Genomic DNA, 18,838 nt, shown 5'->3' on the forward strand with positions numbered 1-18,838 from the left:
CAGTCCTCTGCTGTGAGGAAAAACTAATTAATCCATTTTTAGCCCAGACAAAAAAAATATAGAGCACGGAATGTGAAGCATGACTTGAGAGAAGAGAGTAGAGGAATGGCACTGGCACTTTTCTGCTCTGTGACTTTAAGGCTTTTCCCGAGACGCGTTGTGATGTGTGCAAGCCTTGGGTCAAAGTGGTTGGTTTCTTTCTGGAGCGAAGCCCAGAGTCATCAATGAGGAAACGAGCAGTACACTGATCACTGATGTTTTCTCGTCGGTCGCTGGCTCAGCGCATGGACGGTTACTGTGCTGCCGCGTCTCTGCTGTCTGGCGGCCAGGGAGGTGGCGAGCCGGAGGCGCGTGCGTACACCGCTGCCCCCCATGGTCCTTCAGCCCGCCAGCCCACTGCTCACTGCTGTTGCTTTGCTGCCCATTAATGGCGGAGTCATGTACCATAATGCAGCTAATGACAATCTGGGCCTCCAAAGAATGTGTCACCCTTATTTATACTTGCCCGCGTGAGTGCCTGTGTGTATGTGTGTGTGTGTGTGTGTGTGTGTGTGTGTGTGTGTGTGTGTGTGTGTGTGTGTGTGTGTGTGTGTGTGTGTGTGTGTGTCCAGACGGTGGAGACAGACGACGTGGGATGGCTGCTGATGTGCTGTCTGGCAGTTAAAGAGGAGTGTGTGTGTGTGTGTGTGGGGGGGGGGGGGGGCAGCATCAGAAGGGAGCAGAGTCACAGCCTGGCATAGACTGGGACGCAGCTTGGCAGCAGTAACTAGCAAGCTCAAACTGCCGCCAAACTTTTAATTATTAATTAGGTTATTCCTGCTGACAGGTGACCTACAAAGGGTCCAGAGACAGAAACTCCGTCATCTGTCCCGACCCACGATTGGCTGGACGGCAAGTGCACTTTGAGAGCCTTACAGTGTCAAACCCAAAAAACAGATTATCATTATAATGGATTTGGAGCTAGTGCGTGCCAGACAACCACAGCAATGCTCCACTGTTTTTAATCTGGAACAGCATTTCATGGAGCATCACGTAATCCATATTCTGGCCAAAATTCCTAATACTTAAAACTGAATACTTTGACCATGTAAGCGCAAATAGGATCTAGATTCATTCAGTGAAGCTTTGGAAGCTCAGAGTGGGATGACGTGTTCCGAGTTTTCAAACTCACCTCAGAATTTTATTGACAGTTGTCTCCTTTTCCATGAGGTTGCGAGCACGGATGCTAAAAATTGACCTTCTCAGCTGGGGGGGGGGGGAGTCGAGAGAAAAATGTTTAGAGAGCAAGCAACACACAGGAGACACGCTGCCCTCTGAGGTCAACATGGGGCGCAGTCTGAGTGTGTGCATCTCTGAATTACCACTGGCAGAAAGCATAACAAAGGTTTAGTTCTAAAGATACTGCAAGCAGCTAAAATTCATCCGGTTACTCTGGGCAGAATTTCTGTGCCTGTTATTTAACATATTTCACGATGGGGCAAGGAGACGGTGGGTTGGGGGTTCGGGGCAGGGTGCCGTAACGTGCTGTGGTACCTTTTGATCAATGTACTTGCTGTCCTCGATGGCTGACCTCTTGGAGTGGTCACAGGAAGAAGAGGATGCAGACGGAAGTCTGCGGAACAGACAGCTGGGATCTTGCTGTTGACGATCGATGAACTGCTTCATGAAGCTTTCCCTGTGTGTGTGTGTGTGTGTGTGTGTGTGTGTGTGTGTGTGTGTGTGTGTGTGTGTGTGTGTGTGTGTGTGTGTGTTGCAAACACACACAGATATAAGCATACAAAAGCATAACCCTGCATACTGTGAATAAGTATGCATTAAGAAATGCAGAGAGAATGAGGTCATCACTTATAAACATTACGATAATCTTCTAAAAGTAATTCCACAAAATAGTGTTCAGTAATGTGTCCATGCAATCCCATGTTGTTACATTTTGTTACTGTTAATTATTTGATTTAAATAGCAAACAGTTAAAGTAATTAAATGACATTTTAACATAAATTACCTGAGGAAAAATACATAAAAGTACATAAAAGTGCAAAAGTACAATAATAAAATAATACAATAACAGCATTAATGACTGTTAGATATTGTCCATGAGCTCACCTATAAACATGAGAGAACAGAACAGAACGTTTTTGACATGGATTTAAAAATTGCTACATTTGCTAAGTGTATATGCTAAATGCTGCTTCTCTATGTTCGGTTTGAATTCTAGGCTCTACAAACTGGTTTGTGTCCATAGATCTAAGAAATCTATGGACACACAGACATACATGGGCCTTTTACTCAGCGATTTGTAGATTAGTAGTAGTGCTTTAGTGCTTTAAAGTCAATTCTGTAACTAACTGGAAGCCTGTGTAGAGATTCTATAACTGAACTCTGTTATCTTTGCCCTGGCTAAAACTCTCACAGACGCCTTCAGAATTAACAGTAAGCGTCGAATGGTTTTTTGGGGGAATCCAATTAGGAGATTATCACAGTAGTCCACCCATCTGGAGATAAAAGCATGCAGGAGTTTCTCTAGATCTACGTGGGTCATTCAGCCTTTGATTCTAGCTATATTTTATGACAGAAACTGATGTGTTTAAAGGTGACATCTGAGCCTATTAGAATACAGAGATTTCTGACTAGGTCTTGATTGAAAACTTTACTGTATTCAAGATGTGCACTGATTTTAGGATGCGCCTCTCTGTTGCCAAATAACTTTAAAAATAACTTGTTTGTTTTTTTATTTACCTGGTTGTGTCTATAAGGAAACCTAAAAGTAAAAAATGGACACTACCGGAGTAATTTTATACGCATCAGCAATGGGACCTGACAGGGAACGTGGTTCCACACAGTACCTAATCCTGGGCACTGTGAAGTCTGATGGCAGCTTGGAGATCTTCACCATCTGTGGTCTGTTGGGGAACTTCTCAAAGATGCGCAGACGCAGAGGAAGCTTCTCTTTCGTGTCAGCGTTGGCCTCGCTCTGCTTCAACTGCAAAGTGTGTAAACACAAACTCATTTCGGGTGGAACAACAGAAGGCATGTATGGAACATTTATTTTTGGAGCACTGTGGCCTGGGCAGGGACTGTTTTGGTTCAGCATGGAGACAGGGTCAAAATGTTTTCCTTTACACACAGAAGGGTTTAAGCAGATTGGTGCGTTCAGCAGTTTTTATTCATATAAGGGATTCTAATACATCTTTTCAAGAAAATCATAGTTTTAATACACAAAAGATATCAACTTAAGCATCATTAAGTGTGAGCAGAATGTTCCAGGGGGTATTCGAAGGGGATGGTGTGTTGTAGGATACTGTGTATTGAAAAGGGAGCTTGCATGAACCATGCAACTATGTAGTAAGGAAAGAGTTTAGTGTGTTGTAGTCCACTGTGAGGAAACTTTTTATCATTCCCTAGTTCCAACAGATAGTACAAAGGCTATTACTGATTAGCACTGTGCACTTGAGTAGCTCACTTATCCTTATCACTCATCCTTCTACTGCCAGACAGTCAGAGGAGACACAGTCTCAGGGGGATCTGAAGCGCATTCACTTTTTATTGTGGATATTACAAAGAGACGCTTAGATAATCTTTTCAGTGCAGACATGAGGTCCAAGTGTGTCTGCTTCCAAAAACAGTAAATGATGTTCTGCACCCTACGCCAACTGATGGCTTTGCATTCCCTTCTGTGTTTGGCTTGATGCTCTTCTATAACATTCATTTCCCATTACTGCCTAAGAAAAGGGTAAATACTGCTTCAGGTTCCTCCTAGAAATACTTGTTTCACTTCTTAACATACTGACTACATGCCAAACTGTGTGCTGTCCTACAATTATTGCATTCCAGGAAAATCAAGGTGACTTAGCTAAAGGTCAGCGTTTTAGAATTACTGACACAGTCCCACTGTTGGAAAGCACAGGCTCGGCGGTCCAAGACGCTGCTGTTCTCAAATCCTGTCCAAAGATGGCAGCAACACACAGGCTGAATTCCCCCGTTATGCTCAGCCCCCATGCCAAGCAATCAGGACAATAACATCAAGAAAATAACATTAAAGCAAATTAACGGCAAATCCCATTTTCACGAGACAGCTTGGGTCAGAATAATCATGCGGCATAATATGAGTGCATGCAAGCATAACTGCACATACTGGTCACACAAAGGGGAACATCTCAGTTTATGGTGCCCAATTATATCAATTTAATTACCTATGAAAATTATTTGTGGAAACTGCTTAACTGCAACACTCTGTCCGGAAGCCGCAGATGTCTGATTAGGGGTCTGAACACTCGTCGTTGGTAGCAAGCTGCAGGCCTGCTTGGCTTTGGCCACGTTTGCATGGCCGCCACAGACAATTGTAGGAACGGAAAAAGTGCCTTTTAAGCGAGAGGGTCTGGGCGTAAACAAGAGGGATCACAATGAACAGGTGACATGCTAAGCTATTTTTTTTTTGCCCGTCACTGAGCAGGGGAGCCGTCTCCCTCGGCACAGGCAGGCGTGTCTTTACTGCCCTCTGGAATGCTTCAGTTCAAGCCCGGAAGTGCCGCAATTCCCAATATATTTCTACATAAAGGTCTATGTTTTCTTAGCTGAGTGTCAATGAATAGCTAGATTGTGGCGCAGAAACGCCCCCTACAGAGCGTCATTGGCAGTGGTGCGGTAAGACTGCGTCGGGAGGGGTGGGGTGTTGAGAGTCAGTGCGGATGCCTGTTTGACCCTGTTGGTAAACAGCTTATGGAGCTTGTGTGATTTGAGGGCTGAGAGTCCCTCAGGACCAACGAGCAGTACAAAGCCCAGCTGCAGTGCCTCATCAGCGTCTCTGGTTTCAGACCAAACCAAAGGAACACGACAGAGCGTCTGAGAACCACTGAGAATGCCTTCACGCACCTGAGAAGAATCTCAGAGCTCCCGTTTCGCGGAAAATCTGAGATCTTGTTAAAACGCGACAACAGCAACAACAGGCTGTCTGTGTACCGGAGACTCACTGTGGGACGGACGCAAAATGACGTGGCTGCACAGTGTCTGTTTACCTAACTGCAACTGATCTGGCACCTCACTGATCACAACACACAGCGAAACCCCGGAAGAAGCAAAGGGCTGCACCCTCGTCTTTAATCTCCGCTTTTACTAATGTTACCCGCTAATAAAAAAAAAACAAAAAAACTTTCAAAACTGCTACAGTCATCCTCTTCAGCACTGGGACCCAGCTGAGCCAAAACACAAGAAAAACAAGAGAGAGAATGTAGATTTGTCTGGCGCCGCCCGCATCGTTGAAGAGTGCAGGTTTGAACCCCACTCCCCAATTCCCCAATCGATGGCTGTACGCTTGGCGGGCGCACTGCACCTGAGTGCTGTGTTCAGCAGCTGCCTGTGATTAGCTCTGGCCCAGCCTGTCTCGCACCACTGTGGATACAGTGGTGGGAACACATACTCCCTACTGGATCTGCCCGCCAAACAAACAGCCGAACGGAAGCCCACCATGCCGCTCCGCTACACTGCGTTCTGCTGCGTAGCGCTCGCCTGTTTATGCCCGTTTAGTGCCGGTAGCGGGGGGCAGGGGGGGAAGAAAGTTTGAATTCCGGCCACAGCCTAGACGCGAACTTATCGATTCGATAAATGCCAGCCAGTGCCCATCAGGTGAACTGCTAGGGGATTAACTGCATTATGCACACACAAAACCATCTTTACCACATTTGTGTCTGGATTTACTGAAGCAAGTACAGGTCATGGTTACTATGGCCCAATTTTTTATTTATTTATTTATTTTTTACAGTATAACGGGTTTCCGGAGTGCGTGTGTGTGTGTGTGTGTGTGTGTGTGTGTGTGTGTGTCTTCTGATCTTCATAATGACAAATCGGATGTAGCGTAGCTCAGGAATCAGGGCTGTGGATGCTGAGCAGGTGAAATGAATGCGGAGGCCTTCAGACATATTAAGGTGATCCATTCATTCTGTTTCACACATTCTTTGCCATTTCAGGCTCGGGAAAATTGTGCGGTAGCTTTTGCTCCAGGTCACCCTCCTCGGTGGAAGGCCGGGCTCTTAAGATCAATAGCAACAATTCACAAAAGCAGCTGAGATGAATTCTGCATGGCCAGAGTCGTGTGAGAAGGCAGAGGGACTGGCACGCCTGCGTCAGTCCCTCACCCCAAACGACCCCAGGGGCTATTAACCATCTGACCGCCTGAGTTCAGCAAGTCTAAACAGACAGCTAATGAAAACACAGGCATATCACTCACTGGTAGTGGTGTGTGTGAGTGAACTAAGTTACTATTATGTATGCATGGTGTGTATATGCTTGGGAATATCTGGGTTAATTATTAGATATGGTCATGTGTTAAATCTGGTGCGCGTGTGTGTGCGCGTGTGTGTGTGTGTGTGTGTGTGTGTGTGTGCGTGCGTGTGAGAGAGAGAGAGAGAGCGAGAGAGAGATCTGGCACCAAATTGAGCAGCTCTCTGTCTTGTTTACTGGAGGTGGTATAACTTCCTCCGGCTACTGAGATGGCAGGTATAGTGTGGGAGGAGTGTGGCAGAGCTTTATCACATAAGGAGACAGAGAAAAACAGAAAGTAAACAAGGAAGAAAGAAACAGAGAGAGAGAGAGAGAGAGAGAGAGAGAGAGAGAGAGACGCTGCTAACAGATGTGTGGAACGCAGGGGTGCATGATGAGCTCCGCAGACTCCCTGTGAGCCTCAGGCGTCAGGGCCGACTGAACTCCACAGTCCAACGCCGCCCCAGCCATCTACCCACACGCAGGGAAAACAACTACAGCTGGTCACCTCTACGCCCAGGGGAATTCACACGCATTCACCTTTACCACAAGCTACATCTTAAACTTTTAATCCTTACACATAAACACTGATATATAGATGCAGATAATGGATACTTATTTAAGACCTTCAAAGCAAAGATTCTATAATCAACCTCAGCTGACCGACCATCAAAGACAAATGCTGAATGCCATTACATGAACACAGTAGCTGATAAGCTCCGGTGGGTCAGCCGCTGTCTAAATGCAGGAGGGGTTCTGAACAAAGGTGGATTATGTACTGGTAGCACCTATAGTTACACATACCAAATGGATTGTGCTCTCACACCCGCCTTGTGTTTGGCATTTATTCTGGCCACAAAGAAATCTGCAAATGAACCTATGACATTATCCTGTCCCGCTTTTATGAGTTTCTGAGATGGTTAAAAGGTAGTCACTACTCCATATAATGAGAGAACATTTAGAAAATCTCAGAAAACTTGTTCACACCTTTGAAGAATCAAAATCTTCCTGACAAAGATCTGTAAGTCGTAGCAGTGATAGGGTATCGTGAACACTATCTCGGGAAGATGATGACTACTATCAGAGATGCGGTGAGCTAAAGGTTCTCTAAATGTCACTGGAGCGTGGGTCTTGTTAGCACTGACTTTGAATACCTCTGACTTCAGATTACTGAGCTCCAGCACGCAGCTTTAGTAGGCTCTGAATATCCCGAACAATAGCGAGTCCTATATTGTTACAGCTCAAATCAAAACCACACACATCTTCCAAGAGACTTCAGCTGATGAGGGAATTACCATATGTTATCAGAGATCTAGTGCTTAGGAGGCCCCGAGACTCAGCGCACAGACTGCAGACTTTAGTCCAGGACAGAGGACGCGTTAGAATCGTCCTCGCTCTACTCCTGGTGATAAGCCAGCGCATTCCTGTCCTAGTGCAGGCGCTGTAAACGGGCCATGACCGTAATTCCTGCGCTGTCCGTCACGGCTCGAGCTGTGCGGTGTTCGTCCTTCAGCCGGCCAGCGTCTGGGAGGACGGAGTTACGTCAGGACAGCAGGACGAAGGCGAGGGAAAGTGCGCGCGCGATTTCGTCAGCTTCAGCGCTGTTTTCAGAGTAACTGAGTTGATGGGAATGTTTGGGAGCAGCAGGGCAAGGAGGAGCGCGAGGGCATCCCAGTAATGCCGAGACCCAGGGGTTTCACGTTTACACACGGGGGTCGCTGCTGGTCATACCTTCTGCTTACACTGGTTAAAAGTTTGTCTGCTTTCTGCAAAAAAAAACAAAAAACCTTTTTACTATGTTTTTGCACACTGAATCCAAATTTGTTTTCAGAATTTGTCTGTCACTTATAGTTTTTTTTTCTTCTCTCTCTCTCCAGTATACTCATTATGTCAATACGTGTAGCGTGTAAAGTGGTACCAAGGAAAGTGGAGCTTTATTACATTCCTATGTAATAAAATGTAATAAAACCGCATTAGTCACTTAAAAACCAAACATGATAGACAAATTCTAAAAATAGATTCGAATTCAGAACACAAAGTAGTTTAAAGGCCCAGCTAATGCTTTGTAAGTTTTGTTGTCCAATATTATATGTCATCCTGCATCACCTTTATGGTGCTGAAGGGTAAAATAGCTTTTCAAGCACATGATCCATCTCCTTGACATTTAGTTAATGTGGTGGAAGAGCTTTTAACTAAAAAATGTGTTTTTACTTTAAGAGAAGGAGAAAGTCGTGTGTGTGATATGATTGCTCCTACCAGCTCTGCTAGCTTCCCATTTTACTATATCTTTATGATATGATACTCTTGATATGCTATATTACTTTTTTAATTGATAACATACTACCAACACAGAGCCTGACTGAGATATAAATATCATATTATATTTGTAAAGCTCCAGGGAGTGAGAGTACCTGAATGAACCCCAGAAAGCTCTGCATACATCTGTCTGGCTGAGCATTCAGCACGCGTCCAGTTGCCCTGCGCATCAGACTGGTAGGAGTTCCATAAGAAGCACAGGGGGTCATTCCTTCCTTCCCATTTAGCCTCTAATGAGGCATGCCAGCGCTGCACAGGCTATAAACTCCCAGACCACTTAGAGCAGCACCTCTGGGCCCCAGGAGGCCGGCTGCCAGGCGGCTTAGCGCAGCGGGCAGCCAAGCATGGCCGATGTTCCTCCCTGGACCCTCCGGGGGAAAACAGAAGGTGACATAGAAGACATTCGGGCTGCAGAGTGGCTCCCCACCCAGCGTGACGCCCATGGCTGCCCAGGCTGGAGGTGGAGCGAAACGTGGCTTTTATTTAACATCTGGGTAATGGGGAAGGCGGCGCTGGGGCTAGGCGGGATTGGGGCTCGTCTGGGAAAACGGAGCCTATCATGAGAAAATGTTTAAATTGATGCTATCGCAGGGAGGAAACTGGGTCAAGGTAAAAGGTAAGATGGGAGCATGTGCGCGCACACACACACACACACAGTCTGGGGCAGCAGACATCTGGATCAGGTGCTCTGTCGGAAGGAGGAGGGGTGTTGTTGGGGTTTGAGAACTTTGTACCCAACAGCGATTTTGTCTTACCACGGGAGCTAGGATGAATATGTCCGTCCCATCCAGCAGAGCTTGTGTGCGCATATATATATATATATATATATATATATATATATATATATATATATATATATATATATATATATATATATATATATATATATATATATATATATATATATATATATATGTGTGTGTGTGTGTGTGTGTAAACAGACAGCTAAATGTTCTTTAGGGTTTCAGCCTGTGTGTATGTGTGCTTATGTCTGTGTGGGGGTGTGTTTGAGCTGTGCTACACTCCTTTAGGGCTTTCTGAAGAGCAGATGTGCTTTATGCCCACAAGGGCAGGAGAGAAACACTCACCATAGATCAGATTTACTGTCCCTCCTGATCCGTGCGCCAGACTGAGCAATTGGAAGCAGCTAGTTCAGCCCCCTTGGCAGCAGAAGAGGAGATGTTTTCTTTACTCTTCTACCATTTCTGGCTTTTATTCACAAATTCTGAGCTAATTTCAGAGCTGTGTCGGTAAGTTATACAAGACGAGTGCTTTACGCCAACAGAGCTCTACAATTCCAGCTCTGCCTCGTCTCCCACAGTGAGACTGAGTGGGCTCCAGAGCTGTACCATCAGCACTACAGCGTCATGCCTTCCTCCTGCACGCTGAATACAAACAGATTTGGCAACATGTGTGCAGGTCCTGCACTAGATGGCAGCATGGTTAGATGGAAAAGCCTGGCAAACGTCACACACCAGGCAACATGGTGATGTTTTACGAAGTTCAAGACTCAGACATCCAATTCGACCTTGCTGCGCAAGTAAGGCATGTGGCGGAATTTCAAACACGGGGCCAACGTGGGAGGACGAAGCTACATCCGGACAATCGGATGATCGTGCAATGCTCATGATGTGGATGGATAAATGAAGAGAAAGGCAAAATTGAGACAGAAAAATATCGCAATTAACAGCACAGGCTGGAGGGCCCATGTTGATGGTGCCATCTTATCGTTTGCTGATCTGCTGACCCTGCCCACACATATAGGCAGACACATGCACTAGTGGGCGCGAGAGCTTCGAGCTCATTATTTTCCACTGTCTGCTGGGAAAGCCAGGCTTGAAAACAGAGAGCCTTGCATTGTCTTTTTCATTATTCACCTGCACAGATGGCATTTTGGAAGTCCTCTGCAAATGAAGCTGTAATGAATGTTCTGCCGTCCCTTCCGCTCCCTTTTGAGTCTCTCTCCCTCCGACCGCAGCCCCCGACCTGCTCCGCGGTCCACAGCCAACCTTGCCCGCAGAGGCGTCTTATAACAGGGATGTTGGGTCCCCCCCCAGCACACACACACACACACACACACACACTCACACACGCGCACACGCACACGCGCACACGCACGCGCACGCGCACACACACACACACACACACACACACACACACACATACGCCACCACTAAAAGGAAAAAACTCTCCCACTTGATTTCTGTCACTGAAAAACTCTCCCATTTTCCCCTGCTACTGCTAACTGCTTCTCGTTGCCATTTAGCTGGAGGGAAGTAATGATTTGTTGAGCTTCCATCAACCAATCAGTCTCCCCAATCAAAAGGAGACACAGCCCACGAGCAGCCAAACGAGCGGGCCAAATTAAGAGACGTGACCTACACGCGATGGTGAGACGGAACCGGCGAGGCCGCTTCTCTCCGCTCACGATGTGATGCCCCGTCCGTTCACTTTTGACAAAACATCTTCCGCATAATTTGCACGATGCCTCACGATGCCGACAGTCACAGACGAGGTCAGTAAACAGCATTTGCCTGCACTCCAGCGCAGCTGAAACAGATTCGCCTTGCAGACATCAAGGACCTGCCTGCTTTGTATGCGCCGGCAGACCCCGCCGGTGGACCCCCTTCTCAGGCCTCTCTTGGGCGCTTATGTCAATTATTTCTAGCCCCCTCTAGCAGGTAAAGGTGTCGCTGCCATCCATTCAAAACGTCTCGAGCCTAATTACACGCAATAAACGTGCCATTTCAATCAGTGCTGATGAGAGCGCCGTGGCGCGCGCGCAGAGTCGAGTCCCGACGGCGGCTACGGGGAGCTCGTTAGGCACTTCCTGCTATGGGCGGCTGATCGGCGAGGCGTGGAACACGCCGGAATTCGTTAGCTCCGCCTCCGCTTATCCCGTAGCCTTTTACTGATGATCCGTCGGCACCGGCGGGCGCTCGGCCACGCCGCCCAACGAGCTGAACCGACTCGCTTAATCAAGGAACGCGCCATCTCACGGGTGAGTCCTGTTGCACGGTGACAGCTCGCTTTGTTGGGTCTGCTCGTGGGTCTGGCTCTTCGCCACTCCTAATGTCTAACTGCTTGTTCCTTAATCTCCAACTCTAACTCACTGAAACTTCAGAATGCAATTCAGTGCAACATTACAAAAGCACTTCTGAATAATATATATCTTAGCTAGAGTGACTTACAAAAGTGCTTTGTCATTTATCCATAGAATACATCTTAGCCAATACAGTAGGTTAGAGAATACTGTAGAGGGAACTAATATATAAAATTTATTTTTTATTTATTTATTTTATTTATTTATTTTTGTGAGAATTTTCCAATGTGAAAACACCCCTGGGTTTTAGTGAAGTGGCATTCCCAAAAAAAACCTGCTTATACTATAAAGAGAGCATAAGGTGAATATACAATCCATCACTACAGATTTGGACATGGGTGCCTTTGTTATGTGTGTTCATGGATTTGGAATGTAAATCAAGACAAAACAGCTGTCAGCACTGACAGATGCAAGTCATTTCCAGAGAGGCCTATGTTGCATTTCTCAAATGATGATGAATGTTATCATTTAAATTTAACTGATCATGCTATCACATGGTAAAGAACACTTCTGTTGCATACTAAATCATTTCTGTTGCATACTAAAAATGTTTATTTCCTAAACACCCGAGGTGTTGGGAATATTCAGAGAAACTCTAAACATAGTCTCTAATGAGTCAGATATAAAGCGGCTGCACATATTCAAAGTGATCAAAATGACAAAGCATTCTGCAGTGCCCCACACCAGCATCTGTGGTCTCACGAGAGCAAAAGCAGGTGTTGCTACTCCACGTTCGAAAGATTCTAATCCATGTGAATGATACTAAAGATGCTCATATGAACAGCAGGCCAGAGGAAAGGGCTTTCCTTGAACTGATTCTTGAACAGATCTTGAACTGATTATGTTTGTATTTTGGGAAGACAAACTAATATGCAAGTTAGTTCAACAATGATCAACAAAGTATTTTCAAGTTATAATACAATTTTATTCAAAGTTCTACAGACATACCCGTCACATACATCCCTTCTGAGTAATAGTAGACGATTATTTCCAGTTGTCACACTTCTATGGCAAATCTTTTTTGATCAAACAATGTTACCAACAGATTTTAGTTAAGGCATTCTATTACTGTCAGGCCCAGGTTGGTATCCAGCCAACCTTCACCAAACTCATACACAGCACTCAGTCACTCCACACTCAGTCACTCCACACTCCACAACTGAATCACCACTCTCACCTGTTCCTCTTCCATGTTCACCCCTATTTAATCCCCACAGACACCCAAGTTCAGTGCTTCGCATTGCGAGACCCCAGCATACCAGAGAATTTGCAAGACTGTTCCTCTGCTTTTGATTGTGAAGCCTTTTTGGCAACCGAGCTCTGCAAACAGACATTTCGTATTTTGCACTCTGCGTTTTGCTCCTGCTTCCAAAATGTCACAATTCCTCTCTACGGAGTCTAACCTTACATCTGATTTTAGAGACAAGGTTTAATAGCAGATGCCTAACATGGGAGCGTCAGACTTCTGTTAATGCCAACATGCTCCACGGTCAAAGGAGACTGGGCAGTGCAGTCGCTATCAATGTAAACATACTGGAACACACCACGGAGACATGTGAAACGGAACAGCTCCAAACAAACAAAGTGCACCAGACAAAAAAAAATAAAAAAATCCCACATTGTGAGACCAGTGTGCGAGGCAGAAATGGTGCCCTCTCAGAGTACCAAACGCAAAACGAATCCAGCGAAAGCTGCTTGGTCATCAAATGCAAACCCATCTGGCCTGAGAGCACTAGCTAGGAGCCCTTTTTTCTTCCTCTCCATGGAAACGGGGATGGTGTTTCAAAGCAGTGCCGTTCTGAGAGGGGACTTCAGAACGCTGTTATGTGGGGCCAGCATGGTACTCAGGGAGAGAGACAGAGAGAAAAAGCAGCAAGAGAGCGAACCACGGGAAGATTTAGAATGCAAGACAAGACTGCTGCTATCAAAGGGGGGATTTGGGAGAAAGTTGCACTACAAGGAACCTTTGATGTTCCCCAATTCAAATTAAAATTTCAATCAATTTCAATTATTTTAGTTTTTCACTGTAATTCCCATCATACAACAACATCAGCACATCAGCCAGTGTATGACATCTGAGTACAAGGACCTTGTTCAGAGAACAAGCGCAGAGTTTATGTTAGGCAATCCCAATTCTTCCGTCCCCCTGCATGGGAAATGTCGCTTTTGTTTGTGGAACGTACAGCAAACATTAAATGTGAAACAATTCTAGAACAACCTGACTCATCAATTCCCCCAGCTCACCCAGGGCCCTGGACATCAATCAAACTGAGGCAGATTCGTCTCCCGAGTTCTGTCATATATGACGGTTTTTGCTTGTAACATTCACAAAACGAGTGCAGAGAGGCAAAGCGAGCGGAAACACAATTCCCACATGTCTAACATCCACTGGCTTTGTGCTTCAGACAGTTATCGACAGCATAACTCCAGTTCTGTGGCAGTCTTCTGTCTTACACAGTGTCAGCTATACAAAAGTATGTCATTCAACTGGAACTAAACGTATACCACATTCTGCTACCTACTTACAAAAACAGGATGCTTATGTAATGAAAATAACACAAATGCCTCTGCCACAAATCAAAAAGAAAAGGAAGATCACTGTACAGAAATCTACAAGATCTACATAAAAACATGAAAAGCTTTGGTTAAATGTTTTTGTTAGGGCACCTTATTATCTTCCTAATTCATGAAATCATTTAATAAAATTAGTCAAATTACAGCAGACAACATGCACTATTAAAAGCACTTTGTAGACATGGAAATGTTAAAGTCTATAACTCCCACTGCTGGCTTACCACACTCACAAAACTGTGGTTCAAGATGGTGCTTTAACCTGACATGGGATTTCATCATGAAGGCCCCAATGATGCTACTGCTGGCTCATTTGACTACAACATATAGGGGTCACAGACACAATATAGTGTTTTGCAGACAGGATACTTTTAATATTAAATCACTAAAGGGACCCACTTCGAAGAATGTTTAGGTCTTATGTATGAGCAGGTTTGGATGAGCGAGTGTGTCGGTGTGCAAGCAATTGTGCTAATGTGTGGATAGAAACAAAAACGAATAGGAGAAGAAAGAAAAAAGAGAGAGAGAGAGAGAGAGAGAGAGAGAGAGAGAGAGAGAGAGAGGGAGCGCATGAGCTGTTCCCCCTTTCACACCCCACACCTCTTACAGGTATAGCTCAAGTGCCCAGCCAGCATAAAGACACACAAACGAATGATAAATCTCAGTGAAATGCTGATCCTCGTCAGTATTTATTCACAAACACAAATCCTACTGTTGCATCCCCATCCAGTACCAGTGCAACCCAGTCATAAAGTGTGCATGAACTGCATCAGGACTACAGTGTGCATGCGGGACTACAGTGTGCATGCAGGACTACAGTGTGCATGCAGGACTACAGTGTGTTGACAGCAGCAGCAATTAGTCTCATCTTTAACAATATCTTCTTTGCTGCATTAACCACCTGATGTCTTTGTAAATACTACACATTAGCAAACATTACAATCTTTTGACACAGTGATCTTGCCAGTTTACTTGGCAGCTTGAATAATAAATAATGTTTGCAAAAACAATCAGGTAAATTGATTGTTTTGCATTTTACATCAGGTTATGTTTTTGCTCGCTGTTTCGGTTTCAGACAGTGACTGGGTTATCACTGCAGAGTGACATGCTGTAACAACTAACATTTTTGAGCAACAGAAAGGTATTCGAAAGGTCATTGTCCTATCTGAACCACAAGACTATTACTTCCATCACCAAAACAACCTGAACAAATGAACAAAAATCATAATTGTGATTAATCTGAACCACACTGCAATTGTGATAATGACTTGCAATTACCAGTGTACCCTACTGAAAATGCTACATGTTTCCCCACAATTTCGTGACTTGTAACGCACTCTCGTTACCAACTACAAGTGTCGCATGGCTGAGAGCAATGGGGCCACAAGCGCTCTTAAAGGCAGTTACCGATGACATTATCGCAGGGGAGAGCAATCTGCTCTCCGAAAGCTACAAAAACAAGCTTCAGAGGAACCCTCCGTGCTGTCGCTCAGCCACCAAATCAGAGCCGTGATCCAACAGGACAAAACCCATCTAGCCGTTATTTGTTCCGCATCAGGCTGGACCAGTCGAGCTGCAGTCAAGGTCAGTCATCGAATTGCTTCAAAGCCAGCAGTTTATAAAAGGTCCACTTCCGCCGTACTCTTGAAGAGCAGTCATAATCTAGCAGTCTATTTTTGGTTTGCCCCATCTGTACTGGAGGCACCTGTAAAATAGGCAATTTTACAGACTGAGCAGTGAATCAGTCAGCTGTGGCTAAAGGAGAAGCGATCTGGGCATGTCTGGGTGTTGAAAGCAAGCCAGGAGATGGAGAAGAGCACTCACAGCACAGGTGGGTAGTAACAAATTTGCAAAAAAAAAAAAAAAATTAGACTTCTTATATAAGGATTTTCCAATGGCATTACTGGCAATCATATAATTTACATCTCAGTGTTAGGCACCATTTCTGTGCATGCCACTGTTATGTAAATTAGCGCCAGTAATGATAATACATTTTCGTGTGAGATATTAAACCCGCGCATCTTGCGAGTTTCTCAGTGCCATTTACATGCAATGCCAGATGCACCAAGTCTTCAGTGTGCCCCATATCTTTTCATACCACTGGGATGTAAATGATATGATCCCTAGCTTCGGGTAGTTACACACAGGTATTGCTTTTCAACCACTGTACAGGTGGTAGGTAGGTCCTTTTCTACTGATCTGAGATCTTGGATCTTGTTATGGGCAGTATTTACCTAAACCTAAATTTCCAGAAATGTTTTATCATAATAGCAATACTTTTACCTTCTGCTCTTATCTTCCAGTGAATGATTTCAATGTACACTTATTGACAAAAATATTGGGACAACCATACATTACGTCTACGGCAGCTTTTACAACCCCCCATTCTTAAACCATAGGCAGTAATATGGAGTTGCTCCTTCCTTTGCAGCTATAACAGCTTTACTCTTCTGGGAAGTCTTTCTGCAAGATTTTGGGGTGTGGGAATTTTTGTCTATTCATCCAGAAGTGCGTTTCTGAAGTCAGACACTGATGTTGGACAAGTGGACCTGGCTCTCTGTTCTCGTTGATCAAGGGGTTGAGGCCAAGCTCATCCAACCCTGCCTTTAGGGACCTTGCATCATGTAATGGGGCACAGTGATGCTGGAACAGGAAAGGGCCTTCCCCAAACTGTTCCCACAAACTTGGAAGCACTTGGAAGGTAATGTTCTCCTGGCATTCGCCAAACCAAGACTTGCCCATCAGAAAGGCAGATAGAGAAGCGTGATTTGTCACTCCACAAAACACAGTTCCACTGCTCCAGAGTCTAGTGGTGGCGTGGTCTGCACCACTCCATCTGACGCTGGACATTGTGTCTGGTGATGTAAGGGTGTCATGCAACTTCCACTTTTCCATTATTCCCACTCGCAGTTTATCATGGAGGGAAGAAATTTCACAAACTGACTTATTGCAATGGTGGCATGCCATTACAGTACCATGCCTGAATTCAGTGAGCTCTTTACAACAACCCATTCTTTCACTAATGTTTTTAAAGTCAGAACGCATGGCTAGGTGCTCGAGTTTATACATCAGTGGCATTGTGACTGAATGAAACACTTAAATGAGTAAGAGGTCTGTCCCAATACTTTTGTCCATATAGTGCATGTGTGAGTTATTTAATCTCAATTATTTTTTGCAGTCAGTTGTAAAGTATGTGAAATGTGATGCCGGTAGTCTGAAATATTAACTTCAGTCCAAAGAAAGCAGAGCCCTAATTGCACTCCAAAGCCACTTCCCCCAGTGATGGTCCCTGGTAGCTGTAGCTCATCTCCATGTGATGAAGGAGGCACCTTATTAATGATCACACAGCAAGCTCTACCAGCGATCCAGCCCCTGGAATCAAGGAGCGTTGCCAGGTAATGTTTTTTACAGGCTAATGATATGATGAGTCATATTTACCTGTGTACCATAGATTTTACACATGAAAGCTCAAGGCGTATAAGCGTTCCACAGCGTGCTCATTTCAGCAGTCTGTCGGCCATTCTGACTAATGTTTCTTGGGTCTTTCTGAAGAAATACTTCTCATCTTTTATTCACGAATCTCTCTTCGTTCAACACGCACATATTTGCCCTCCAGGATCGAGGACAAGCGGCCCCACTTACCATTTTCTCACGATCATTCATTGCAGAAGCCACTCTGAAAGGCCTTTTTACACCACACTACTAAGCGTGAAATTTCATTTTTGTCAAGAAACTTTGGAAAGTCTTCTTGCTGAGAAGGTTTTTCCCATGCTTTTCCCTCTCCACTCAGGAGGGGCTCTGGATGCCTACTGTGAAGCACTGTTCAAGGTATCTTGTAAGATGAATCATTTCCTTTTATTTGTCAGCTGTTTGCTAGCTTGCACCATCCTTGCATTCTGTTGCGAGCTGAGTGGTTTTGAAGCAGTATGGTCTTTGTTACCTCCTGTCCTGAATTGATACATACAAATAAAAAAATTAAAAAAAACATCTAAAGTGTTTTCATTCTGCCACCAAACTAAAGGTTTTGCCCTACACACAGTTCAGAACCCTCAGTGACCGCACATGGCTATTAGCGGTTCCTCTCCTCTCATAACTGTAACTACTCCTAACTCTAACAAGTAATTCACATCGTCTATCCCATCATGCCTTACACCATCAGTTTTTTTTTCCTTATAGTTTTCAGAAAGGAAGGCCAGAGTGCTCTGCTGCTATAGTCTTAATGAGTGGCTATCTGCCATCGCCGCCCCGCAGGTGGTGAACACCTCAGTACAACTGACAAATCCCTCACTACTGAAAAGTCCTGGAAAATGACATGCCTGTATAACTCTATTTGTCAGCTCCATTTCTACCACTCAAGTCAGTGATGTTTAGAGTTAGAGAGAACTCTAATGAAACTGAGTACACCATTTCTAAAAATGTCTTACCTGTTTCAGCTTTTTTAGATCTTCATCAAGCTCAAGATTGTCCAGAATGACTGCCACAAACAGACTCAGCAGGATCTGGAAAACAGAGATGATGAAGAATCATAAAGTTGATGAAGAATCCATCTAGCTTGGGAACAAATGGCTTCTAAAATGCATGGTGACACATTCACAT

General features: G+C 44.8%; 1 protein-coding gene across 1 annotated transcript in view; it reads right to left on the minus strand.

The window, feature by feature from the left end:
* The window catches only part of nalcn (sodium leak channel, non-selective), a 72,508-nt gene that overhangs the window by 14,942 nt on the left and 38,728 nt on the right, over window positions 1-18,838 (minus strand). The window contains exons 17-20 of the mRNA XM_027001422.3: window positions 18,667-18,741; window positions 2,844-2,980; window positions 1,534-1,675; window positions 1,172-1,245 (exon numbers count right to left, since the gene is read on the minus strand). Of these exons, the coding sequence (XP_026857223.2) occupies window positions 1,172-1,245; window positions 1,534-1,675; window positions 2,844-2,980; window positions 18,667-18,741 (428 nt within the window). The remainder of the gene's footprint in view (window positions 1-1,171; window positions 1,246-1,533; window positions 1,676-2,843; window positions 2,981-18,666; window positions 18,742-18,838) is intronic.

The sequence above is a fragment of the Electrophorus electricus genome, chromosome 9 (genome assembly GCF_041902795.1).
Source record: "Electrophorus electricus isolate QZ-2024a chromosome 9, ASM4190279v1, whole genome shotgun sequence".
Lineage (NCBI taxonomy): Eukaryota > Metazoa > Chordata > Actinopteri > Gymnotiformes > Gymnotidae > Electrophorus > Electrophorus electricus.